General features: G+C 38.5%; 1 protein-coding gene across 1 annotated transcript in view; it reads right to left on the bottom strand.

Annotated features, from left to right (window-relative positions):
* RARS2 (arginyl-tRNA synthetase 2, mitochondrial) overlaps window positions 1-26738 on the bottom strand; it is a gene marked incomplete at its 5' end in the record, with an annotated part of 39813 nt that extends 13075 nt beyond the window's left edge. Inside the window, 11 exons of the mRNA XM_009577297.1 lie at window positions 3144-3204; window positions 5518-5613; window positions 6226-6332; window positions 8241-8396; window positions 12132-12208; window positions 15856-15939; window positions 17482-17537; window positions 18637-18734; window positions 22061-22144; window positions 25940-26045; window positions 26665-26738. Of these exons, the coding sequence (XP_009575592.1) occupies window positions 3144-3204; window positions 5518-5613; window positions 6226-6332; window positions 8241-8396; window positions 12132-12208; window positions 15856-15939; window positions 17482-17537; window positions 18637-18734; window positions 22061-22144; window positions 25940-26045; window positions 26665-26738 (999 nt within the window). The remainder of the gene's footprint in view (window positions 1-3143; window positions 3205-5517; window positions 5614-6225; window positions 6333-8240; window positions 8397-12131; window positions 12209-15855; window positions 15940-17481; window positions 17538-18636; window positions 18735-22060; window positions 22145-25939; window positions 26046-26664) is intronic.
* Between the last annotated feature and the right edge of the window lie 297 nt (window positions 26739-27035).

Below are 27035 nucleotides of genomic sequence, written 5' to 3'. Positions count from 1 at the left end.
GTAACAAAGCCAGATCTCTCTCACTAAAAGATCTCACAATAAACTTTATAAAGTTTAGATTAAGGCCAGCTCACTGTACTGGCTGATGGTGCCTCGCTGTTTCCTCTCTTGCCCTCTAGGTCTGAAGTCATCTCTATTCTCCTGCTTTACAAGAGATTACACATTCTATGACAGAAACTGGTTTTGTTTTGTGTGCACAACAGCAGATCCCTCACCACCTGGATCATAATCACAGCATTTAAAAGCCTCTTTGAAGGACTGCAGTCTTTTGTGAGTAGATATTGTGACAAATCATGACAATACTCACTGACAAAAGACTCCAATTCTTCTCAACTAAATTGCTTCTTCATGACTCTTTGCAGAGCAGAACTTTCAGCTAAAACTAAACTAAAAGCCCTCTTAAATTTGTAATTACTTGTCTTGACCAATGTGTATAGAAATAGCATACAGAAGAATATTCAAAATTATTAACAGAAAATAATCTAATAATAATCTAATAGCTTTTTTTAATAATTCTTTAAACTCCCATGGAAATAAGAACATGAAAAGAGAGGCCAAGATAAGAATATCTATCAGGCAGTACAAGCTGAATTCCAGGTTTCAGCTGGCCACCTGAAAACTAAGCATCAACTCCTGTGTTTTTGGATGCTGTGTGATACTGCAAGAAGCGTAACAATGAGTGTTTATTATGCTTGAACAATCCACAAAATTGATATTGCATGAAAACCAGATTTGTTAAGGATGGTAATAAATACTAGGAGTACCACGCAACTTCATCTCTGCCTAAAAGCAATACTCAAAACATGGATGTGTAGGTAGGTTAAAAAAGATGAACCTGCAGACACTACCATTTCATAAAATTACTTTTTTTTTCATAGCTTCATAGCATGGCAAAAATAACACAAATGCTCAAAAAGAAGATTCATATTATGAAGAATGGCAGATTTTTTCCCCTACAGGCCCCAAAATTATACATGTCCAAATGTAGTCTAAGTGGTTAGCTTTAAGGGAGAAGTTTGCAGTCTGACAGTGTGGATTATATTTAATTCTTCATATATAAAAGTGTTTTCGTCTCCTTTTGAATGCAACATTCAACAGAATCTTAGCACCTCTTTAATAATTCATTTTTAAAGGTTTTGAATATTTTGCTCATATCACTGCATTTTCATGAAATAAGTAGGATTTTTTAAAATACGAATTGGTGAATGCACTGATTTACAGCATTACAACTAATAAACCAATTCAATGTTCTTTTAATCAAGTTGATCTCATGAAAATAGGATGATGTTACAAAATAAGACTCAAGAGCCTCTAAATAATTTTCTTGTGATGAGATCAGGATTATGAAATACATTTGTATTTAATAATTAAAGACTAAAATAATTGGTGTTCTCACTTAAACCCATTAAGTCCTCCCGCCTCTGGTAACACTGAGTGAAGTCCTAACCCACTACAAAGCACTGCCACAAAACAGCAGCAAAACTCAGCAAGGCTGGCAGTTCCCTTATCAGGCTATCTGTTCCACAAACTCTCTTAACAGTTCATGTTATTGCCCTCTCATTTTATGACCCACTTTCTCAGCCCTCAGAAAGTCAGAAATGATAGAAATACTAACCATGATATCCAAAAAACTATGCAACCTTAGCATGGTTGAGAGAACAGGACTAGACAGGCTAATCTGTCATTTCCAACTTGAATGATTATAATGGTCCCATCGATCATGCCACAGTCTGGTTTTGCTGCCTCTCTGTTTGGACTAGGAGTAGATCAAGGAGGCCCAGGCAAGGAAGTGAACAGTTACTGGAGTTCAGCTATAAGCAGGCAGTCAGCTCAAGACTACTGCTTCTGTACTTGCTCACTCCATTAGCTTAACATTCAGCCCCTATCCTAATTTGTGCAAAATACCCACGCAGTTACTTTCTTTTTTTCAAATTGTTTCTTCTCCCTTGGTCCCTACTACCTCATGGTAAACAAAATATAAATAATTACCTAACCACATGAACTAGGCAGGAAGCTTCCTTAGCTCCTAATGCATTGCACTTTCACAGCCACACTGGTCTTCGATGCCAGTGAATCTACTATGTTCCATTCAGTAGAGGTAACCTGCCCCAAAAAACACAAAAAACCCCCCCTGTTCTATGACCACCTGTGGGAATGACAAGTTAGTGGAAACTTCCTGAAGACTGAAAATAAAAGGAGGAATGTGACTTAACTAAAAGTAGCACTTTAAACTATCTGGGTATTTAATTTTATGCTTACTGATCTCTCACCCTCCCCTAAATCATGGTATTTGTAACATTATATTGGCTTTTGAAAGAGTTGCACCGGAGAAGATTTATCGGCATTACCAAACACGCCACAAAGAACATGCCAGAAACCTGCAGATTTTTTCCATGGGTCATTAATTGACTTCACATAATAGAACATGGTTTTAAAAATGGTTTTTTCTAAATATGGGGAAAAAAAAAAAATTAAAAGCATCACGTAGTATGTCCTTGGTAATACTAAAGCAAAAAAAGTCTCACACAAGTGAGGAGATAATCCTGCTATTTGTTACTAATACTGCTGGAATTGTTAAAGAGCAAAATAATCAAACCAAGAAACACAAAAATATTCCCTGTCTACAACTGCTCCAGATTGATTAAGCAGTAATTTATGTGCGATTTCTACATAATGAAACCAAGGCACTGTTCAAAGCCATAAAAATTTACATTTCAGATAAGATATCAGGACTTCAGAGTAGACTTAGATTCATTTTAGAACATTAATTTCTAAATTTCTAAATTAACATTTTACAACTCCTTATAACATTAACAGCTTTTTCTAACTTGTTTAAATATTAATTACAACATTTATACAGAAAATACAATGTCAGTTGAGTAAAAGTTCCTTTAAAACAAATTGCAATGAATTTTTAAAACAGAGTAACTCCAGAGCTGATTTTTCAACTGTTCTGTGGGTCATGAACTGAAACAGAACCAAGAAACACTGCCATATTGAGACACAGTTGCTGGGCAGTAAGGGCATCTATTTTTTTACTGCCAAAAATACCACGTGCCAAAGTCATATTGGGAGCAAGAGGCCCCCTGGATTATTGGCGAGAGTCAGGCTCAAAAGTGTTTGGTGAATCTAGAATTACTCACCACATAAATCATAGTATCCCAGCTATGCTTATTCATTCGGTCTATAGCAGCAGCAAGATCTCTGAAAGAGATAATGAGAAACTATTTGGACTTTCACTCAAACATACCTCATTATTTGCCTCTTGGGAAAATAATCTACTCTTATGGAGGGAAGAGGACTGCCAGATTAGAGGGATCAATGTATGCCTTACACAAAAAAGAGGACATGTATACTTTGTTCATGACGTGTCTGAAATGTTTTTTTAAACCACCAGTTACGAATATTACTGAGGAAACAGTTCTTATGCACAGAGTAAGTCTGGTCTCTGTCTGCCTACTGGGACAATCAATCAACCAGGAGACTTGAGAGAAACAACCCTCTCCTGGAAAACTAACCCAGTGCTCAGCATTGGATTACATGATAAAAAGCTCATTTTCGCACACACAAGTAGTACAGAGAAACAATGTGCTCAAGCCCCTCCCAGGGCTGTCACAGGAGAGCCATCAACCCCATGTTCCAGTCTGAAACCCACTCTGGACCACCTTCTGACTGAGGGAGGTTACTGCCTAAGGGACATGGGATGCAAAGAAAAAGCATTTGCAATTGCACAGGACTTATTATGGGATGCTTAGGGGAGAAATCAGAGATAGGAAAAGAGAGGGAGATAGGGCAGGTGGCTTGTAAATGGATTGCTGGTTAGTATGTTTGTCCGGTTGTGCCCTGCACCTGATCAGCACAGTCTGTCCTGTCTTCTTATTAAACTCCATTTCAAACTTTTCCTCTTCTGTGTGCCCATGTGTTTGGAGGTCTAAGTATCAGCAACTGGAGTTGGGGACTACAGGTCACATAGGCCATATATCTGTGGTGCCAGCAACTGAAGTGACTGGAGATAAGTGAAATTAAGTGATAGCAACCATGGATTGCTGACCATGGGTTATAGGGGCTAAGGTGTCTCTGCTGCCAACAACTGGAGTGAGGGCACACACGTCCATATGTGATTGACAGCAAATATCAAGCTGAACCAGCCAGCAAGTAGGTGAAGTGCCCTGGGACCCAGGTACATGTGTGTCTTCAAAGATGAGGCACGCAGAGGAGTCTGTACTGTCTGTATCAGGGGGTCTAGGCCAACTCTTGGAGACCATGGGGCCTGGGGGTTAACTGAGAGACCCGCCTGTGTACATTGTGTCTCTACGTAGGAGGCAACAGGGGAGAGTGAGGATCCACGGCCAGCTGCTGGATGGACCGCATGTCTAAGCCCAGTTACCGGAGGCATCCACTGTGTCTGTACCAGCAACTGGAGTGGGGCTATGGGCCTTGGGGGCTCGCGTGCCCAGGTGCCAGCAAGTGGGGAGACCTGGGGATCCAGGGGCCAGCTAATGGGCAGACTGAGTGTTGAAGCTCAGCTACTGGAGAGATCCACATTGTGTATATATACTTTATACATACAATACGTATGTATATTACTTAGGTAGATAATATATATCACATACATACATTTATGTATATATACACACATATATACATGTATATTGCTTCACACTATTAGACCTTCACCCTAATCAGTCAGAGAGGAACAAAATGAAGCCATTTGTGCTGAGTGGTTTTGTCTGTGTTGCCCTGTTTGGCTGGCTGTGTGCGTATATGCGTGTGCATTTGTGTGCCTACTGGGAACAGCTGCTCAGCCTCACTACTGGTGGGACCTGTGGGCACGGAGCAGTGGCAGCCTTGCCTCTACCTGGCTACAGGATTTAGCAGCTCCCTAATGTGCAGGATTGACTGCAGCATCTCTCTAATACCCTTGTCCTGAAACGCTGTACACAGTTTACCCTGAGGGCTAGACATCTGATTTATTTACATTACTGGCACAAAGAAACTGTTAAGGCTTCCACATTAAAATACCCAAGAGGAATTTTAGGATACTGATAAGAAGGCAGGAAAACAGTGATAAAATTGATGGTACAGTGCTGGTGGTTGACTGAGTCAATGAAGACATGGCTGAACAAGCCATTTTTTTCAGCATCACACTGCCAATAAATATTTTAAGCAAACGTCTTTCTAAAACCTTCATTATTTGGCAAGTGTTTATTAGATGAAGAGATCCCAGCTTTGTTTTCAAAGTCAGTAGCTGGAGAAAATATTATGATTTATGGAAAGAGGAGATTTACTACAGACTGCTTAAGGGGAAGAAAAGTATTTAAAAGCAGTTGTTTTTCCTGAGCCATTTTCATCCCATCATAGTTACATTGCTAGTTCCAGTTTCAATTACTCATTTGTCAAGGTGTTCCATCCCAGAAATAAAAAGCTTCAAAACCTGTACTATCAGTTACAAATGTAATCATGTACAAAAGTTTATTGGCAAAACAAATGGCAAGAAATACAGATGAGCTTACTTGCCTTGTTATATAAAGCGATGTCCCATCACTACGCATGACGGTGGAAAACGATGAGAGGTCTTTCTTTTCTGAAAGATCCACAATTCCTGTCCCTTCTCTATAAGTTGAGAGAAAACACTGAAGTAACTGCGAGCCAGATCCAAAACACAGGTAAAGTTCAGGTGAGATAGAGGTCAGAACCAAAATGAAGGCCTCTTGCCATAGAAACCCCCTCACTCTAGACAATCTCATTCTTTTCTTTGAATGACTGTATCCCTTAAGTCTTTTTGAAGACCGCTCCTCTAACTTTGTTGTCATCACTGCTGATGCCAAGGAGCCATCTGCCCACATGCTGCTGCACTCCATGACCACAGCTTCCGTCCCAGTTCAGCCAGGCAGCACATCAAGGCAAGGATCTCATCTAATTCTGCTTGTTAAATGGCACATGCAGCTACCAAACTAATTAACAGCCTAAAAGGCCATTAGGAGTTGAACACTGTCATTGCACCTAATTTATCACGGCCAGGCTTCTGTGCAAAATTAAGGCAAACTTAATTTTTAGCTGTGTTTGCACAAATCCTGTTGGCCTTCTACAAGAACAACTAGCAAAACCATCTAAAGAAAACTCTTCCCTTTAGATGACGTACACACCTCACTCATCGTATTTCATTTGAAATGCAACTGAGTTGTTAAGTAAACTACACCAATAGATTGAATAATGAGTTCATACATTGTTTTCTGAAGGAGTCCTTTATCCTCCAACATCTTTAGAACTTCCTGGGATTTCTCTTGGTAAAATGATTCTCCAGAATATTCATCGAAGTGCACTCCTAGACGCTGAAAAGTTCCAAGAATATCAAAGAAGGGAAACATTGTTAGATTGAGGCTAATCATTTCTTCAAATTAAGTCAGATGATAGATCTGTGTCACAGGTCAAATAGAGTGCAAAGATTAATTTTATTCCAGGAAATGTCACTTCATTGTTAAAAGGAAAGGATGTTTGGATTTTGATTTAATTGATTTCTGCATCTCCCTGAGTTTAATACAGTGTTGGGTATAATGTTCATGAGAAATTAGGAGTAAATGGAGAGAGCAATTAGTACAAAAAATTTGAGGTAGGTCTCTAACTTGCTGTGCTGGAGGCAAAACCAGTGGACTGCAGAGAAGTTACTTGGACTTGAAACCAATATTTTAAAAGGATGCTACAAGAAATAGAAAAACGCTCACAAACACTGCTGAGCGCACAGAAATCACCATTACTAGGAATGCTGAGGGTACACCTAGGAGAGATAGGATGACCTTAACTGTCGAAACCAGATAAAATGTAATAGTACAAAAGACAAGGTTTTTAAATGAGGGCAACAAAGCTGTCAGTCCATCAGCTCAATACTTACTAGTTCGAAAAGGAATCGGGAGAGAAAGATCTAGCTGTACCAGTCATCATGTGATCAATGACGAGCGACCATCATGCTGCAGCTGCATACACAGCCCAATACCCACTTACCCTAACAGGTCAGCTTTCCACTAGAATTTATCAAGGCTGTCTCTCACTTAGGAGATCTTAACTTGGAGTACTTAGCATGAATCCAGTGATATGTTTCAGGGAAGAAATTAAAACACAGCCAGCTTATCTGGATCATTGAGGAAGGGGCAAGGCCACTTCTTTCATCCTTGATTGCAAAGTTAAAAGAGAAGACATGACCAATTTCTACAAATACATCAAGAGGAAGAAGATGGAAAAATGCAATTTTAAGTAAAGAATAATACTAGAAGGAGGAAGTGGTATAAAACGAGTCACAAATTCTTTGTAACTGCAAGTTAGAAAAAAACGTCTAAGCCCATCAAAACTGGGCACCCATTCCAGAATTTCATTGCAAGAATGTGGGAAAGAAAAACACTAGCTGGTTTTCAGATGGACTCTTGAGTAAGATTACATAGTATTAGTACCAAGAGACTGGATTCAGTGACAGTAAGTGTATCTCACTCCTGTTTCCCAAATTCATAAGATTCATTTTGTGGTCAGTGGCACAAACATCTCCCACGAAACAGTGGACACCAGCTCCATTCTCGAGATTACAGTATGCAACAGATGGCTGTATATTAGCTCAACTCAACCTGCAGGTAACTTATGCACTGATTACTGTTGTAAACTCCTGCTGCTCTAATTACTTACACTCAATTTAATATGCAACATACACAGCTCTGCATTATAATACTAGATCAGAAGTGTGAAAACAGAGTTATCTCCTAATAAAATTTATTACATGGAAACTGTTAAATTTAGTGGCTTGTTGCTGACTTCAAAGATAAAGCAAAACTGAAGAGTATTTATCTAACACTGATTTGCTTTGTTGCCTAGCACCATACTCCTAGCTTCAGGGCTTCTGAGAAGGGAGAATTAGTCAAAGGGTCAATTACATGGACTCCATTAAACAAAATGTATCTAGGCTGTCAGCAACTAAAGTGACGGTCTGCTTAGATGTTAAATCAACTACCGTGCTTTTTCCAAACAGAATGGGGCATAACCTGGCGTATTTAGAAACATCTTCCCCACAATACTGTAAAGTTTACTGGAAAGGCAATGAATTGACAACAATACAGCAACCTCTGTTCCTCAGTCAGATCACTGCTTTGGCAGTCTCTTGGATGAAAAGGTGCTGTGCACTGTCAATTAGACTGATGGAGCAACAGATAAAAAGAGACCATTTTAACAACAACACAGAAAAAGCAGTGGATGACTTGTACCTTATAAATTCCGATGTATTCCTCAATACTGAAGTCTCTAAATTGTTTCCAAAGTGACAATGTCTGCTCATCATGTTCCTCCAGTTTTCTAAAGAAATCCTTAGCCAGCTTTTTTGTGTTTTCATCTTCTGCTGCTTTGTTAATCTGCACATATACCTAAAATATAATGGTTGAAGAAGTATAATCCTCTCCTCCAATAAAAATAAGCAGAGCAAAGTTCTACAAGAACAATACAAATACATTTAAAGATGACATTTGTAACATCAAAATTTTAAAGCCATGTTAAAGGAATACATTTCCTATTTAAAGGATGAATGAGAGTAGTCCAAACTCCAATAGAAAAATGTGCAGCTTATCTTGAAACAAGACTAAGGCCATAACTCCTTACTGCTGTCACTATCGTCCTCTTCACAACACTGAAACAAACTGCAGCAGCAGAATACAGAAGAACTAATTTATGCATGAAAGGGAAACCATCACAGACTCTTAAAGCCGAGACTTTTCTTCAGAGGACCACGAAGTTGATAAGACTCGATGTTTTACAAGCTCAAAAAAAACCCAACCCAGTTCTGATCCAAAAGCCACTTACTTACAGTACTATGCACCCATACTAATACATGCTGTCTCTCTGTGACTGAAGTCAAGCATATAAATGTCAACACGTGACTAGACACACACATATGCACTGTCAGTTTGCTAAAAGCATTACGTACTCTTTTATTAGCCAACTTTATCTATGTACAACAAATTTGGCTCTCCAGCTTGGAGAAAAGAAGGCTGAGGGGTGACCTCATCGCAGTCTACAACTTCCTGAAGGTGGGCAGCGGAGTCGGAGGTGCTGATCTCCTCTCTCTGGTGACTGGTGACAGGACACGAGGAAATGGAATGAAGCTGCATCAGGGGAAGTTCAGATTGGACATTATGAAAAGGTTCTTCACTGAGAGGGTGGTCAGTCACTGGAACAGCTTCCCCAGTGAAGTCGTCACGGCACCAAGCCTGTCAGAGTTCGAGGAGTGTCTGGACGTCTGGACGATGCTCTTAGTCATATGGTTTAATTTTAGGTAGTCCTGCAAGGAGCAGGGAGCTGGACTCGATGATCCTTATGGGTCCTTCCAACTTGAGATATTCTATGATTCTATTCTACGATAAAATATTCCTTTACATCTAAAGGCCAAATATGTGCCCAGACAATGATTCCTTGCTTTCCACATATAGCATTTTGAAAGCCCATGGAAAAGTTTTTAAAAAGTTAAAGTACTATTGAAAAATAATTAAATTAACTAGTGGTTACACTATGTATTTAGACCCAAATAGTTCAACACTGTTTAACTTTTAAGTCTTTGTAAGGGAGTTTTAATCCCCAAATCATTGTGATCTTGACAAAAAAATGAATAATTATAAAAACTTTACTCCTGCAATGTTCAGACAAGGAGTTTGTCAACAATACCTTGCTCGAAATGGGTGCCGCCTATCAAAAAAAAAAAAAAAACTTCTACAGCAAAACTCTTGAACTTTTCCCCTTCCTTTTATGTCCCAAGATTTTTAGAGATTTTAACAGGCAGTACTGCTGACAAGCCTCAAAGATTAATGTTTGCTTAGTCCTGCCACAAAAAAGAAATTTAAAGTAGAGGGAAAATTCAACCCTTTCCAAGAACAATGTTCTCCCTCCCCCATCAGTAGCTTCACACATTCTAATGCCGCCCACCCCATCCCCAGTCTTTGATGTTATAAAGCAAAAATAATGCAAAAGGTATATTTGCATCTGATTCTTGACCAAAATGGAGGGTGCAAAGAGGTTTGGAAAGGTACGTTTGTCTATACATTTATTTATACAGAAATTGTGCTATGGAAATTTTCTTTTTAAACGAACTACAGGAAAGATTAGTTTCACACAACAGCAGAAAAAACACCACTTTGAAACACATCTCAGTTTTTGATACAAACCAGGAATAGAGCTGAACAAACAGTTAAAAATTGGGAATATTTGAGAAACTAATTTGGTCTCAAACAACTACTTTCTTAGAACCTTTTGCAGCTTGACTGAATCCTGTTCTCTACACTTGAAGGTAATTTTTTTAAGGTCATAAAGCCTACATACTACTGCAATAGATGGTATTTTAAAGCTTTAGTGCAAAATTCAAGTATTAAAAATTTAAATCCTAAGAATGGACTGAAGTTATAAATAAAAATTAAATAATGTGCAGCAATTCACAACCACAAGAATATGACTACTTCTTGTCGTCTCTTTAAATCAGTCCGACAGCTCTAAAACACCTCCATGTTGAGAATCTATCAATTTTATTGAGCAGGCCTCAGGGATGAGGGAATAAGCGAACAAAGTTTATCTATGTCAAAGAAGCTGGCAAACTCAGAAGGAGCTACTTTGCCACATAAACAATCTGCCTAATATGTATTCAGCTGTAGAGTATCCAAGTATTCAAACACAGTTTGTTCCTTTGTCAGTAAACAGATTTATCAGCTACTTTGCCACATAAACAATCTGCCTAATATGTATTCAGCTGTAGAGTATCCAAGTATTCAAACAGTTTGTTCCTTTGTCAGTAAATAGATTTATCACAGTTATCCTGTGATACACTGTCCGAACACCGGCAGTAGCAATACTTCCCATATCCAGCTCAGAGGGTGAAGCACAGTTCAGCTTTGTAATAAGAGAACACTTGACAGTGCCACACAAGAAGCCTGTCAAAGCCCCATTAACACAAAAGATCTTTCTTTTAAAGGATGAGGGCTTGAACATTAGCCATTCAGAAAATTTTGTCTACCTATCCTCATGGTTGTTGGATTTGTGTGGGTAAGTATATAAGTCACGTTCTCTCACGTATCGTATACGTGTTACACCCAGCACGGTTGTCAATCAAAGATCACTCACAAGTATCAAAACACTGATGAAACGTTTTTTGCTCATTGCACTGTATGAAACAAGAAGTGACATAGGAACTGGTAAAGAGGAAGAAATAAATACTAACTCAGATGATATTAGGCATATTTGAATGGAGTAAACCAACAAGGCTTGTTAAACTACCTCAAACTTTATTGCTAACCTGGACAGTCCACGGAGTCAGTTTTGTCTCTGACACACAGAAATGCAATCTATAGCACTTGCACCATGCTGGTGGGCGTGGTGGGCAACTGAGAGGGCATCCTCCTGCAATGAAACAGCCTTCCCTACCACTGAAAGGCATTTCCTGAATGCCTGTCAGCAGAAACTGCACCTTCTAATGCTCCTGGCTCTTTCACACTCAGGGAAGAAAGAAGAGCATTCTGCAGAGCCAGAACAGTGTTCTGGAAAGTGACGGTCAGTCCTCCTTACCTATATATGCTAAGGCTCCATATTAGATACAAAACACTTTAAAGATCTTTTTCCTCAACCACAGTGAATCGTGTATTGAGCAATGTAAATTAAATATTACTTACTCTAAAAATAATAGCAACAAGAGGATTTTTACACTGTACATGCCACTTCTTTTCACAACATTGGTAACCAACATACTACAGCATTAGATGCGAGACACCATTTCCACTGCAGATACCACAGTGAGCTCAGTGGTCACCTATGCCCAGTTAAGATAGTTGATATCAGTCAAGTTGGCTGTGGTGGTAGCAGCAATCAATGCAACTTAAGTATCCATATAATTACCTCCCTCATGGGGCATATTTTTCAGCCTAATGAAACATCTTTCTGCTGCCATTGCCTAGTGAAAACTGTCTCTACTGCCGTGGCCCAGGCTAGCACTGGTCCTTCAAGCAAGGGAATTTAAATCCAACATGAGTCTCATCATGACCCGACAGACATACCATTCTGTAGAAAATTGACAGCTAAGTTAAATGGACTGTCCTCTGAAGTCCCTAGTTGGTCTTCTCTGAACTTACCTCAAAAAGGTGTTGTAAAGGACTGGATTTTAGCTTGTCTTTGTTGCCAAAGCGTTGGAAACCAACACCCAATAAACCTTGAATAACAATTAAATACAGAGTTAAACAACAGCCCAGAGTATATTGTTTTGTTGATTAAGTTGTTTTCATAAGCAAGTCTAGTCTTAACATTGTATGTAATAAAAGAAATGCCTTACATTTTTAAACAATATAATGGTGTATGCTACAAAAACAAATCAAAAGCATAACCTATTATTCCACTGCATGAAAAAAACCAAAACTATAATAGCTAGAAATTAGTAAGAAATACTATGATGATTTTTCAATTCCTTATAAATGGAATTTCTGTTTCTGGACTTGTAGAGAAAATTACCTTTTACACAGCAACCAGCTGTAAATGAGAAGCCACACAGTGGAAACTGTCCAGCAACAGAACGTGCTCAAAACTCCTTGTTTTGCTGCCTCCCTTAACAGTATTATCATTTCAAGGACAATAGAAACTGGGACACAATATGGTATTCCACATACCACTCACGCAATATTTTCAAGAGAACTTTTTGCTGCATGCTGAGAATATGCAGCTTTTTTCACGTATCCGACTTGGCTTCTGCACTTTCCGAAAGCCATCTGAAAGGGCAAGATCCAAATCCCAGTCTTACTGTCTAAATCAAAAGAGCCCATTAACTCATTCAGTAATCTAGCAGTACTAACTCTGAAGCCTCTTAGATTTTCTGAGGCTGCTTTTAAGGCCATCTCAGTCCTCTGAGCTGACAAGGACCAGGACTGATGTGAAGGCAGCATCTGAGGAATAGGTATGCAGGTATCCCTTTGAAAAGCCCTCTGCAACTAAACAAATAGCACTATCTCAAGAACTTTCCTCTTGGAAACACTGAGTGTGATAGAAGCCATGGCAGATTTAAGTAAGAAAAACAAGTTAGTGTTTAGGAAATAAAATGAGTGTAATCCCATTGAAAGGGAGTTTCAAGGACAGCATGTTCTATGAGCAATCAGAGCTTGATTTCCTAATGATCTCTCTTAGATATTAGTGTACCTACATATTCCACTTTTCAGTGTTGGCTTCACACTCCAACCCCCAGCAAGACTGCCAGTTTTTATCCAACCCAAACACATCCTTCCACACGTTTCTGTCTTCCCCAAACTATCCCCAGCCCTTGTTATACTCACTCATATTGGCCAGATGCAGCATGTGTTGGGGCCGATTCTGACTTAGATGTGCTGACTGGTTAGCCGGCAGGCTAAACACAGAAGTTAACTTTCTCTTGCAGAGGGCATTACATTGTGTTTCTATCCCTACTCGGCTGCCAACTGTCACAATACCAAAAGAAATATTTATTCTCTTGGAGACATTTTTCTTTGTCAGATCTGGCTGAAGTTGGCCAATGGGTTCAAAATTTATTAGAAGCAGAGTGACAGGAAGACAGATGGACAAACAGTGTGACTGCATAAGCTTTGTTACCTTAAGAAAACTGCCCCACAACTGCCTAGAGGTTGAGAACTTCTCTGCCATGTTTCAGCAAAATATGTTTTCAATTATTACGTTTTAAAGCCTCTGACAATAGCAGTTGTAATAGAAATGCTGACAGATCATTAATTATAGCATTGCTTCTGGGAAAGGACCATTATAATAATATTCTTATGCTATAATTTTGTGAAGCATGACTATATTATTTGTTATAAAACCTGTCATATATTTAAGCTGAGCCAGCCCAAATAAAGACGGGAGCACCCATTTTGAAAGAAACAGTTGGAACTACTAAGTCAAAAGCATGATTCTAGCAGTTGTGCGCTGGACAACAGGTATACATGTAAATAACAGGCATTGTGATCTTTATACCCTCAGGGAACTTTGTATTAAAATACATAAAATTCCTGATATTCAGACTTAGGAGTACAATTTAGTATCTTCAAAGACAGAGTGAATGAGGTTAGTTGAGAAGCCCTCTAACTACATTGCATTTCATTGCTTAATTGCCATTGCCACATTCATTATACAATAGCATAGTGATAAAATTCTGCCTAAGGGGCAAAAATGAATGAAATACGCAATGATGAAATTTACTGAATTTTAGGCGAACTCATTCTGTATTCAATTCCTATGAAACAAATCCTAAGTGAAGCAAAGCTCTGCTATAAACTACTGTTTGATCAGAAACAGGATCAGACGAGCTGCGGAGGAAATAATTTAACAAAGGAAAAAAATATTCTATTACCGCTCCCACAGTCAACTGTCTAAAACCCAGAAATTTACTCTAGAAGGAGAATGGGTAGAACTGAATATATTTCAGTTATGTTATCTACACTGCTGAATCTGAATACATAAATGGAGTAGAAGTTTTTAACCCAGCTCTGTTCATAAAATTGATTCATTGATGTCCCCATAAACAGCTGTACCAGCGAAATTGGAGGGGGCATCATAAGGGCTGGAATGAGCAAAAGTGACCACTTAATAGGCATTGCACTTTGTGTTTGCCATTTAAAAATAAATATATGGACACTGTTTTCAGAACCTACTGCAAAAGATGTGGGGGAGTTTCACAGTTTTCACAGGCGTACCAGCTTTCAAGAACGAGGAAGTAGGCAATGACTGCCTTTTTTTAAATGGCTAAAAATATGTCAAAAACAGCATTTGGGGGGAAATTAGAAAAGAAGAGGAGAATATGGATCAATTTAAAATGCAAGATTAAAAACAGAAATAAAAAAAGTTATGAATCCTATGGATGGGTCAATTGCCATATAAGAGGGATATTTACAGATCCAGCAATCGGACATAAACGATCTCTGGGCAGGGAATAAATCTCAAGCCATGCTAGGCTGCACCTGAGAGGATTTTTCAGTCCTCATTTATCTGATGGCCATTTCAGAAGAGGTGGGAGTGTTTATGTGTGTGCATGCAAACGCACATGCATGCAAGATTGATACTCTTCTAGGGCCTATTCACTTGCACATTCTCCACCTACACACCTCTCTTTTGCTACTGAATATTTTGGGGGAAGTGTTGGTACATCTTCAAAGATACAAACTTTCTGGGCCTCAACCTGCCAAAATGCAGTTGCTGTGGAAGTTATGATCTATGAATAATGAGCTAGTTTCCAGAGGGAACAAAAAACCAGATATAGAAAACACCACAATACACACCAAGACAACCAAATATAAAATACACATTTTGTTACAATTATTCTATTGCTGTGTGTTAAGGTGTGGCATAGGTAAATTAGCAAGCTTACTCTTCTACAACTGTTACACATGCAAAATCTGAATAAGGAAGACAGTATCACAGTAGACATGCAACAGCTATGGTAATATGTACCCATTTTATCTGGAGGCAGCAACAGAAGTCTGTTCAGCTATGAGAGCTCCAAAGGTGTAATTAGCACACTCAGAAAATATTTATACTGCCCTTTAAAAATAAACCCCAAATTACATAATCTGAGAGAGGAGCTACTGAGGGACAGAGGGACTGTTACGTAAATTTCCTCCTGTTATTTCTTAAACAGTAGTATATAGGTCACACTGCTGATGAATCAGTCCGGATTGTTTTGTTTGTATTTTAAGGAGATTAACTACACATTACATGCATGGCAATACGGTATTACTCTTTATGAGCTCAGAGTGAATCCAATGGGCCTGCAAAAACTGAAGCTGGAAACCTAGACCACATTATACAGTAGAAAAGGGAACAGGAGAAACAAATATTAAAACATACCAAACTGCATGCCCCAGTCACCAAGGTAATTTATTCTTATTACTTCATGTCCCAGAGCAACTTTGAGATTTGCTATAAAATTGCCTGGTAAGGAAACAAAATTGGTATTATTATTGGTAGGTAGTCTCTCATCCCAACAAAACAGTTTTCTGTTTTTGTATGATCTGTATTCAAAATGAAGAGGAAAAGCAATCAGATGAACTACTCCACAGAATTTGCTAAAATACCTCACAACTAAAAGCAATAGTATTCTGAGCAGGGTAAGAAAGGCCGTGCATTTGAAAGGTGCCATAAAGTGTCTCATACAACAGTGATAAAAACATACACATGTGTATATGCATGCACATGCTGCAAAATATATGAACGTGAAAAACACTTTAAAAAGTCTTGTATTCTCACAAATATGTGGCAGTATACATAATTACCGTGACAGTCAGGCAACCTCATACCAGGATGTTAAGCAAGTACTCAAAATTCACAAACTGCTGTTAACTGTGACGTTAAATAGAGAACATCAAGTCCTGAATTTCTATAAACTGCTGGAGTAGTACTGAGCTCTGCACTTAACACACTATGTGTCCGATACGCTTCAAACTTACCGTATCACATAAGCACGTCTTGGTTCTAACTGTTATTACAACAAAAACCCTTCATCTTTCTCCTGAGCTTAGCTACAACCATAGAATTACAAAGAATAAATACCCGCATCCCTTCCTTTGTTTTCCTGTGCTTCAAGGGTAACTTTTTATTACAATACTGATGTAAAAGGATGCAGAAAGCTTTCTCTTCTTCTATTATAACACCATATTATAGCTTGCAATTACTTTCAATTCCATTCTCTGTAGTCAATTCATTCTCTTACTGTTGGACAAGCATTGATCTACAGAACTATTTTTGAATGTGTTTTTTTTCTATAGCAAAGGGTGCAGAAATGGAACATAGAGAGCCCAAATTATGTAATTTCACTCAACTATCAGTCCCTGAAAAGGCAGAATTATTAACTTTATGTAATTAATAATTATACATGATACATGAAATATAATCAAAAACTAATACATTATTAGCTGCGCAGATGCTGTAGGATCTTCTGCTAATAACCTACTATTTTTTATTGTGAGAGAGGGAAAGGAGGGAGAAATAATGTTTTCCATATGCCATTACAGTACTGCATAATAAACTTATTAATTATTCCATTACAAATTGCAGCAACTGTGTTAGTAATACTGGCATAAAGTAATTAACATATAAAAGCAAGCTTTTTGCAAGTCAGCCACCAAGACATAACTACCTGACTGCTCTGCAGTCCAGTGCAAATTGGAAACTTAAAATTCAAAGAACTCTCATAACACCTCAATGAAAACTGCCCTGGGTGTCTTTGTAGAACAATTTCAAACTACTTCATTTAATGTTCAGAGTCATAAAACTATATTACGTGTGACTTAATAAATCTGCCAGCAACACACCACGCTCTTTTCTTCACTGCATAATGAGCAAAAGGTTTTTAATTAGCAAGTTGAGCCTGACACGGCCACTCCACTAGAGGAGTGAAAGGTTAGCTGCGTTTCCTGTCAAGTGAAGCAGGAAGACAAAGAAGCTCTTTTAGGACACGGTTAAATGCATACTTACCTACTATTGTGGAACGCAAATGTCCTATGTGAAACTTTTTGGCAATATTAGGGGAGCTGTAACAAATTTTCACAAATAATGTTTGTTCAATTTACAAGACTGCCAGATCACCAAGTCAAAAGAATTCAACTCATGCATACAGCAGAAGAACTGAAATAAAACCACCATTTTCAATTTTCCCTTAAAATTCCCAGATTAGCTTCTGTTCTAGACAGCAAATTTTCCTATCCAACCAGTTTTTCCTCTAGTATCAGTTAACAGCCAATGTTACAGGGAAAAAGAAACCACAAACAACCCCACAACAAAGAACCCCACAAAACCCAAGTATACTAGTGACAAAGGACTTACACTACCTTCTCAATTTTTACCTGTTTTGGACATACGACTCATTCTCTTCACACCTTTATTAGAGAGAAATCTGATACCAGGACAGGGGACCTTGTGTACAAGAATCAGTAACTAAAATCACATCTTCTTCTACCAACAATGGCCCCCCCCAAAAAAACCCCGTACCCACAATTGTTTGCCCCTGATAATAAAATGGAAGTTCAGCTATGAAAATTCACCCTCCAAATTAAAACCAAGTGCTTACTTTCCATGACTATGGAAGCCTACAGAGGGAGTATAAGTGAACAAAAATATTTATACCTAAAGAGATCTGAGTCAGCCACTTTTCATTCTGTGAGCAGGTGACCGTAAACAAAATTGCACTGGACAGAAATTTTGGGGCCAACAATTGAGAAGACTTTGCAAGACAAATGCCTGGCTGCTTTAGCAAGTCAGGGAGGAAGGTATTAAGGTGAAAAAAGAAATGGGTTAGTGGCTGAAAATTCAGATCATGTTTCTTGATAACAAAATAAAAGAAGCTGACTTAAAAACTGAATGCTATTATGCACTAATATTCTTAGTGAAGGGCAGTGTGAGGTATGAACTCTTTAAATACCAAAAATATATTCTGGGAAAAAGCCTCAATTCCCTAAATATAACTTACATTCTACTTGGCAAATATATTGGAGTATCAATACAGCTGAATATAATACTGTAAACATGGTTTAACTTCACAGGCATCATACATTACAGCAATGAATATCCATCAGCAAAATATCAATCAGCAGACAAGGCAATTTTCTGAAAGGACTCATTACACATGCTTACCTGAACTCAATCACTGCCTTTTGTCTAGGCACTGTAGAGAAAAGTTCACTTTTTACTCCATACTCTGAGCCATCTTTCAACACCTGCTGCAACACAGTCTAAACCACAACGATTATTAAAAAAAAAAAAAAAAAGGAAGATATGTTTCAACAACAGAAAGCATGATCGGGAAAACTGTTAACTAGTCACACAAGAGTCTGAACCCACAGCCTTTATTCACGTTAGCAATTAGGTGGCTGGTCTGCCAAGCAAACAAGATCTCATATGCAGATGAAAATGCCATTAACTTTTGAAAGCTGCATCTGATCAATTAAAAAGATAGAGAAATGATAAGCAGAGATTTTGGTGAAGATCAAGGCTGATTTTGGTGGAAACTTAAAAGGAAGTGGAAAGCCTATTTTTTATCATTTTTTAGTTACATAACATGAAAGGGCAACAGAGTAACCCGGGGGTAATTGGTGGGCAGGAAAGGAAACTAAGTCCAAGAATGTGGGTACAACAGTGTCCTCATGTAAAATGAGAGAGTTCCCATGTAAATAGGGTTCTAACCAGGACCCTCACCTCTCCTAATTCAGGTAACACATTTTAAAATAAAAAGAGTACCTTGTAGAACTAGATCATAGAATTGGATGAAAAAGTAGGAGAGCTTATGAGCAGTAAACTTGACTAGAGAATTTAGCTCATTGCGCAGCCAAATGTTCTCAACAGGCTTTTTTTTTTTTCTTTTTCAATTAATAAAAAAAAGCTACATACCATACCTCTGGGCTTCCTCAAAAGTGTCCTCTTCCCACAAATACATCTTATCTAGGCACACTTTGAGGTGTTTGGCCACTTCTCTGAAATTCCTAGGAGTCCTGTCCTATAACCAAGGTTTTTGTCATGGTGTGAATACAGGGGACACCCGCTGCGCACAGCACAGCCAGATCACGTAGGTCCAACCCTTTGGGACACATCAGACCTCCCACACACTCCTTGTGACTGAGGGCCTGCAAGAAATCCCATGAGCTCTGACTGCATGAGCATTACCACGCATATGCAGATCACCTGAATAGCACATGAACACATTTTCTTTCGCTTCAGGAAATCTCACACAGAAGTACGGGAGTTCTAGCCTTCATGATTATCACTAAAGCCAATTTAAGAGACAAAACAACTACAGTTCACTGCAGGTAGACTGCAACAACAGCTCATGGAACCTTTGGTCATTCATAACCCTAACAGCATATTTAAACATCAGCCAGTGGTTTAAGTGACACTGGTTTAAGTCAAAAGAGGCTTAGCTATTTCTAATTTTGGTAGTATAAATTTAAACTGCTTTCATTCTTTGTCCTAGAACATGAGGCAGATTAATGTTTCTACCTTTCTCCAGTTACTTTATATCACTGTCCACTGTATTTCTCCATTAGGAGAAAAAATTCGATTTTAGGAATAGCATCTGCCTAATATTATTTTCCTTTCCCATTGGAAGAAAGCATGTATATACAATGGGGAAACAGAAAAACAGAAGACTTCTGCAAGAATTTAAGTCTCCTCAGAACTACCAAGTCACCTAACTCTGTAGCAGGAAGAGGAAAAAAGAATACATTCACATTCTACTAAAACTGCTAGGTTTTTCTAGGCACCAAAAGCCAGTCTGCTTTCTACTCCTACTCCTTTCTACTGCCAAAGATACTCAACTATTCAATCCTCATGTGTCCAATCACCCCTTCCTTCCTCACCTACAAGTCTGTAAGGACACTGTGAACAGTCCCTACAAAAGTGTGTCCACTTTGAATGTATGGAGACTGTGTAAAATGCCTTAAAATATTTCCTTAACAGCTTGAACACAGTTTGTGAGAAGAGGAATCCTATGCTGACTATATTATCAGTAAAGCATGCATACAGCAAGGTAAGACCCTGTACATACCCTACATACTTCAGTTTGTCACACAGATGCCAATGCGCTACAAAACCTAATATGTCAAGCTGTATGTATTGGACAAACTTCCTGAAGATAATAGAGGTCTTTAACAATGTGAACTGAAGTGGATATCTCATTCCATTCAGTGGAAGCTTTTCTTTTTCTCTCCTCCAAAAATCACCTTAAAATTCTTCTGCAAGAGATATGGAATAAATGAATAAATTCAAAAAAAAAAAAAAAAAAAAAGAGGAGAACTGCTCCTGTAGAAAACTTTTAATTCTGTTCTTACTACGGCACCTAAGAAGGTAACCTTACATAGAAATCATCAAATTTACCTATAGACCAATTCTCCGTATCAGTGAAAGTCACAGCTAGGTTTTATCTCCTCCTCTCTCCTCAGTGACATAATGCAAAATTATATGTCCTAATTCCACATTTTTTCCAGCAAAACTCTACTAGGCCAGACACACAGTTTTGCTTCAATCATTAAACTGACTAGAATCCCTACGGATGAAGTACCTTGTGAAATTCTGTCCATGAATAAAATTTACCACTCAAACTACTCTTTCAGTGAATAGTCAGCTGCTATGTTCTTATCAAGACGGATTGATTATAAATAGCTAATGAAAAATTAAAGGGATAAAGCAACTGATTGATAGGCAGGCCTAAGCATTAGCAATTCACAAGAAGAAAGGGTCTTACCATTCAGGAAAAGAGGACTACAAGCCTAAGTGACTCAGTGGAAGTCCTGATAGGAAGAGGGCTTCACCAGTATTAGGTGAGACCTGATTTCTTGCCCCTAATTCAAATGTGGTTGATTTTCTAAGACCACAACATGCTTTTCCACAAGAGTTGCTAAGCCTATAGGTTAAGGTCATGAACAACAACACAATGTAGCTTGCTCCACAAGTTAGTTGAACTGGCTTAGCAAAGCTTTCATTCAGTCCCCAGTCTAACAGTACCAGCCATCCACTTATCTTTATGAAGCTCTTGCAAATAATTCAGACAGAGTACAACTGAGACACTACTCTTACGGACTGGGCGGTATCTTCCTTTCATTAAGCTGCTGGTTTAACAAACGAGGGTTCAGTTTCAGACAGGCATTGGACTTTGAGGAATACATGTTCCTTTTTCTTTTTTTTTTTTTTTTTAGCAAAGTATGTAATGATAGATCTGCTATCAAATGCTTTTATTTCAGGTATCTTTTCACCATCCTTTTCTATTTTAAACAAGAATCTTTACATGCAAGATCAAAACTTTTGAGTTGTATACTGTAGAAACTCAAAGCAGATACCAAGCCTTTTAAAGCAGAAAAAGAGAGGAAAAAGAGGAGTTACGATTATCAGTGCTTTATGTTCTACATAACAAGGCCTACATAACAAATCAGTAACAGGGATCCTCAAGGAGAACTTAGAAAAGACAGTTTTACATAGAAAATACCTTTCTAAGACAACAGTAAGTATTCTATAATTTTATATTGAGGAATTTATTTTTACCTTAATGCACCTGAAATATAGTACTCACCTTTGCTAATAATTCCCTGTTTATCGTAAAGTTCACTGTTCCTGGACCAGTGCTGATTTCACTCACTACAGCATCACATTTTAGCTAAAAGAACAAAACAAAACAGAAACTCTACATGAAAACAGGTAAATTGGAAAATTGTAATTCAATCCACTATAAATATTAATTTAATCCACTATAAACATTAAATGTTATTTATTGGTTTGAAGTAATCACAAATTGATCATTTAATCAATCCTGTTGGAAAAGGAATGATTTTATTATTTCCAACCCATGCTTAATAGCTCTGAATGTAACTCAGCCTGAAATGTCACACATATGTTTTACTTCAGTCCCTGCATGTGTAGTCTGTGTTTTATTTTGACTGGGAGCAGTAGTTGATCTCCTTGTACACACAAAAGTTGAGATACATTTCACAGCTTACACAGTACCTGACAGCACTTAGGGAAAAAAAAAAAAGGGGGAAAAAAAAAAAAAAAAATCAAGATCAATGTCTTAAAGAAAACCTGAGACAGAAGTTTTGGAGTGCTGTTTCTTGACGTTTCTGACTTTAATGACAATGTTCTGCAGTATCCAGTGATACAAAATAAAGATGTTAAAAGCCAATTTATCAAAAAATTCATTTACAATTTCCATATGGCACGTTTTGAAAATTCTGAATGCATAAGGAATATTTGGGCACCCAATCCCTAATGCGAGCCTCCTCTGTACACAAATTTTGGTCTCTTCACAGGCTGAGAGCTTTGGATCTCAACCTGTCAGGTTTGAGAGCTTCTTATTAAACTAGCTGTCTTTCATTGCCAAGAAATTGTCTAAAAAAAAAAAAAAAAAAAAAGAGGGATGGAAAGCCTATAAAAAGATGACACAATCACTTTATCACTTGGTTAATATCTGTGAGAGAGGCAAGCTATACATTCCTACTGAAGCTCATCAGCATGAAGAAGAAATTCTACCCCCATGCTAGGTCTCCAGCTTAGACACTAACTTAACCAGGAGATGATATCGTGATTAGCCTTGAAGTTCTTTAACCTTCACAAGCTCCAATAACAACAAATTCCAATGTTTATTCACAAGCTACATGAAAAAGTATTTCTTGTATTGACTCTGAATTTCCAGGTCCTTTTTACTTACGGGGCAGAGAGAAAACAGAAATTCCCATTGGACTTTCTCCATACCATTTGTTCCGCTAAACGTTTTCTACATAATCTCAGTGCTTTTTATCTCTCTTTAATATGAGTGCTCATCTGGCCTCTCCATTGCTCTAACAACCTCTCCTCCAAGTGCCCTGTGGTTCTTTAGTAACCAGATCTCCCCGTGCCTAAGGCTTGACCAGAATGCCACCATGCTGTACAGGGACATAAAAACCCCACAACACAATGTCCCTTCCGCAAGGAACTAACAGTCCAAAGATGAAACAAGAACCAACCAGCCAGATGAAATCAAAAGCCCATGGAAACAAGACAATTCTGACCTTTCTGACAGACAATTCTCAGCCCATCAGAGCACATTATGCTTCATTTAGTATCACATTGCCTTATCATTTAGGCTGTTTTAGTCAACAAGAAAAATTTCCATCTCTTCTAAAAGAGATGGAAACCTAAATATCTGTATTTCAAGTATTGCGACCTATTTCCTCGGAAGTGACTAAGAACGTACTGTTGAACCTTGAGGCACTCCATCAACGGTTTACCATGACAAAAACTGGTAACTGCCTACATTTTTCTGTCTCTCTGCTAGTTTTTGATATGTGGTCATATTTTGCTAATTTCTACACTGCTCACCTTCTTTATGGATGACATGACCAGTCTAAATAAATTATAATAAATGCATCTCATTTATCCACTACCCAACAAAAAACATTCCTAAGAGATTAATGGAATTTTTTTTTTCTTTGTCTAACCAGCATGGTCTATTCAGTTTTGGGGCTTATACTGATGGTCTGTTTTTTACTGTTACAACTGCTGTTCCACATAAAGATGTAGAGCTAAGTGTCCCAGGTTTATTTAAGCAGCCACAAACAATAAAGGAGACCGACAATTTGCAGCTTTCTAAACCCTGGGAACAGCAGCTGTTTTTAAAGTGACAGATGAGACAAAAGGAAAAAAATTGTTACCATGATGTTACAGTCATTGGAACAGATTGCCCAGGGAGGCTGTCAAATTCTAGGAGGCTTTCAAAACTTGATAGGATTTCAAAAGTCCTCAGCAACCTGCACTGAGGAGGAGATGGAAAAAATAACTTCCTGAGGTCCTTTCCAGCCTGAATTATTTTATGGTTCTAGATCATCTTTAAGTTGTTTCAGAACTTTTGGTTGTACATCTGTGCACCATCAGTTCTTCTTTCACCTGAGTCAGAATATTCATCTGTTACAAGAATGGGTCCAAGATACGGATCTCTTCAACATCTCAGTAGTGAAGAATGACATGGAGAAAACGTTTAGCTTCTCAATAGTATTACAACTGTGATTACAAAGGTGATCGTGCCCCTGTACTCGGCACTGGTGAGGACACACCTCGAATACTGTATTCAGTTTTGGGCCCCTCACTACAGGAAGGACACTGAGGTGCTGGAGCGTGTCCAGAGAAGGGCAACGAAGCTGGGGAAGGGCCTGGAGCACAAGTCTTATGAGGAGTGGCTGAGGGAACTGGGACTCTTTAGCCTGGAGAAGAGGAGGCTCATGGAAGACCTCATCGCGCTCTACAACTACCTGAAAGGAGGTTGTAGTGAGGTAGGTGTTGGTCTCTTATCCCAAGGAACTAGCGATAGGACGAGAGCAAATGGCCTCAAGCTGCGCCAAGGGAGGTTTAGATTGGACATTAGGAAAAATTTCTTTACTGAAAGAGTGGTCAGGCCTTGGAACAGGCTGCCCGGGGAAGTGGTGGAGTCACCATCCCTGGAAGTATTTAAAAGACGTGTAGCTGAGGCGCTTATGGACATGGTTTAGTAGGCATGGTGGCGTTAAGTTGATGGTCTTAGAGGTTTTTTCCAACCTTAACGATTCTATGATTCTATGAACTGTTTTTATTTGTCCTTTTTAACTCCTGATCATACAGCAACTCAACTAATTCCTTCTCAAGCTTGCTTCTTCTGATGCAGATGAAGAATCGTTTGCACTTTCATTATTCGATCTAGCTCCTCTTTGCAACTAACTGCCACAATTTCATAGTTTATACTCCCTTGCATTGGCATCAGCAACATATTTTTAGATTGTAAGTGATTTTTTTCAGCTCAAATGATCCCTCGAACCTCAGCATCACCTTTCTGATCCCACTTTTGTTCAACTTTATGCATGCCAACTTCTCCAAACTTTTACTTCCTTCCCCTCCTTCAAGGTTTGTCACTTCAGTAGACCTCGTTTTGCATGCTACTTCTTTATGCTGTAGTTAGTCTCAACATCTCAGCTGCCATTTCCCAGACTAACACACCTGAAAAAATTGCTGTTCTAAGAAACCTCAATTTCAAGCAATTAGGGATTTGAAAGTCTGGCCTATTTGTCCCACAGGCTAAATTCATCCATTGCCATTCCAGTGCTGGATTTTGTAGTCTTTGGTTTTCCAGCCCACTGCATACTCAGTTTCTTCCTCAAGTTTTGGGCAACAGTACAGACCATGGCATACCCTTTAGATACCCTCCTAACCTCACAAATATTATTTACTCCCAAACTATTTAAAAACAGTAATTTCACAAGAACCTTAACTAAAACTGCGTCTCCAATTCCCTGTGAAGATTCTGTGTACAATTACACTAGGTGCAGTCATTAAACTACTCTGGCCCAAACAGATGCTTGGATAAAGAATACTATTTACCTTATGATTCCTGTTACACCTCTAGTCTGTAAGTTTGTTATTGCATAAATATTTGATTAATGCATTAGCATACCCTTTCAGCTAGCTTCTGAGCCTGAAGATTAAGGTCTTGTGCTAAGCAATCACTAGAACTGTCTTCTGTTACAGAAGCAATGGAAAGTTGGAAATCAGCAACATGCCTGAAAAAAAGAACATACGAAAATCAGGAAAAAAAACCTGTTGAGACGATGGGTAGATTTGGCAGATCCAAGCTGACTCTGCATATGTCAAGTCTAATTGCCAAGCATAACCCAGTCACAGATACCTGAAAGTTCACTATGTTTAGAAAGTTGCAATAGAAGGCCAAATATTACCTTTGCTCTAATACCATTAGAAAGTAGATATGGTGAAAACACCATTTCAGAACAAACAAAAATAATGCTTATGAATAAATACGATTTACTTGCTAACATCACTACAAGTCTTGAGCAGGAGACTGAAAAAAAATCCATTATAACTTCACATTGGTTCTAAGCAGTTTCACATTCAGATCATTAATGCTGAAACACCTGCCATTCAACCACTGCCTATAATTTGTACAGCTTTTTAAGCAATTATATTTGTTTTGAGGTTGCTTGAAAAAATACAGCTATTTCATTAGATTTAGGTATCTTCTTATAATTGCATTGGTATATTAGCTTAGGTTTGTTTTTTCTGTATTTCTTTTTCCCTAAAAACCTGTTAAGCTCTTGCAATAATAAGGACAACAGAAAATAATAAAACATGACATAACATTGCAAGATAAAATGTAAACACTACCGTTTTTTGGAGACAGGGACTGCAGATATGGACTTTATTAAATTTTCTGGTGGCAGATCCAAAACCTTTGAAAGCTAAATTCGAAATAAAGAACAAAGCGGCATAAGCAAAAAAGATCCAGGAGAAGTACCGCTCCCTCTTTAAACACTCGTGGGGGATGCACCATTTATACTTGAAAGCAAATTTCAACCCAGATAAATAAAGCAAACACTTATTAACTATTACAAGCAATACAATGAAACACGCAATGCAAACCCCAGAAACGTTAAAGGAGCGGGGCAGGCGGCGTGAGGGGCTGTAAGGGCCCCGCGGGGACCGCGCTCCCCTCAGATCTCCCGCCAACGGCCGGGCGGGGAGGGGCACCCCTCACC

Source organism: Fulmarus glacialis, unplaced genomic scaffold, assembly GCF_000690835.1.
Source record: "Fulmarus glacialis isolate BGI_N327 unplaced genomic scaffold, ASM69083v1 scaffold2210, whole genome shotgun sequence".
Classification (NCBI taxonomy): Eukaryota; Metazoa; Chordata; class Aves; order Procellariiformes; family Procellariidae; genus Fulmarus; species Fulmarus glacialis.
This window is presented reverse-complemented; position numbering and strand designations above follow the sequence as displayed.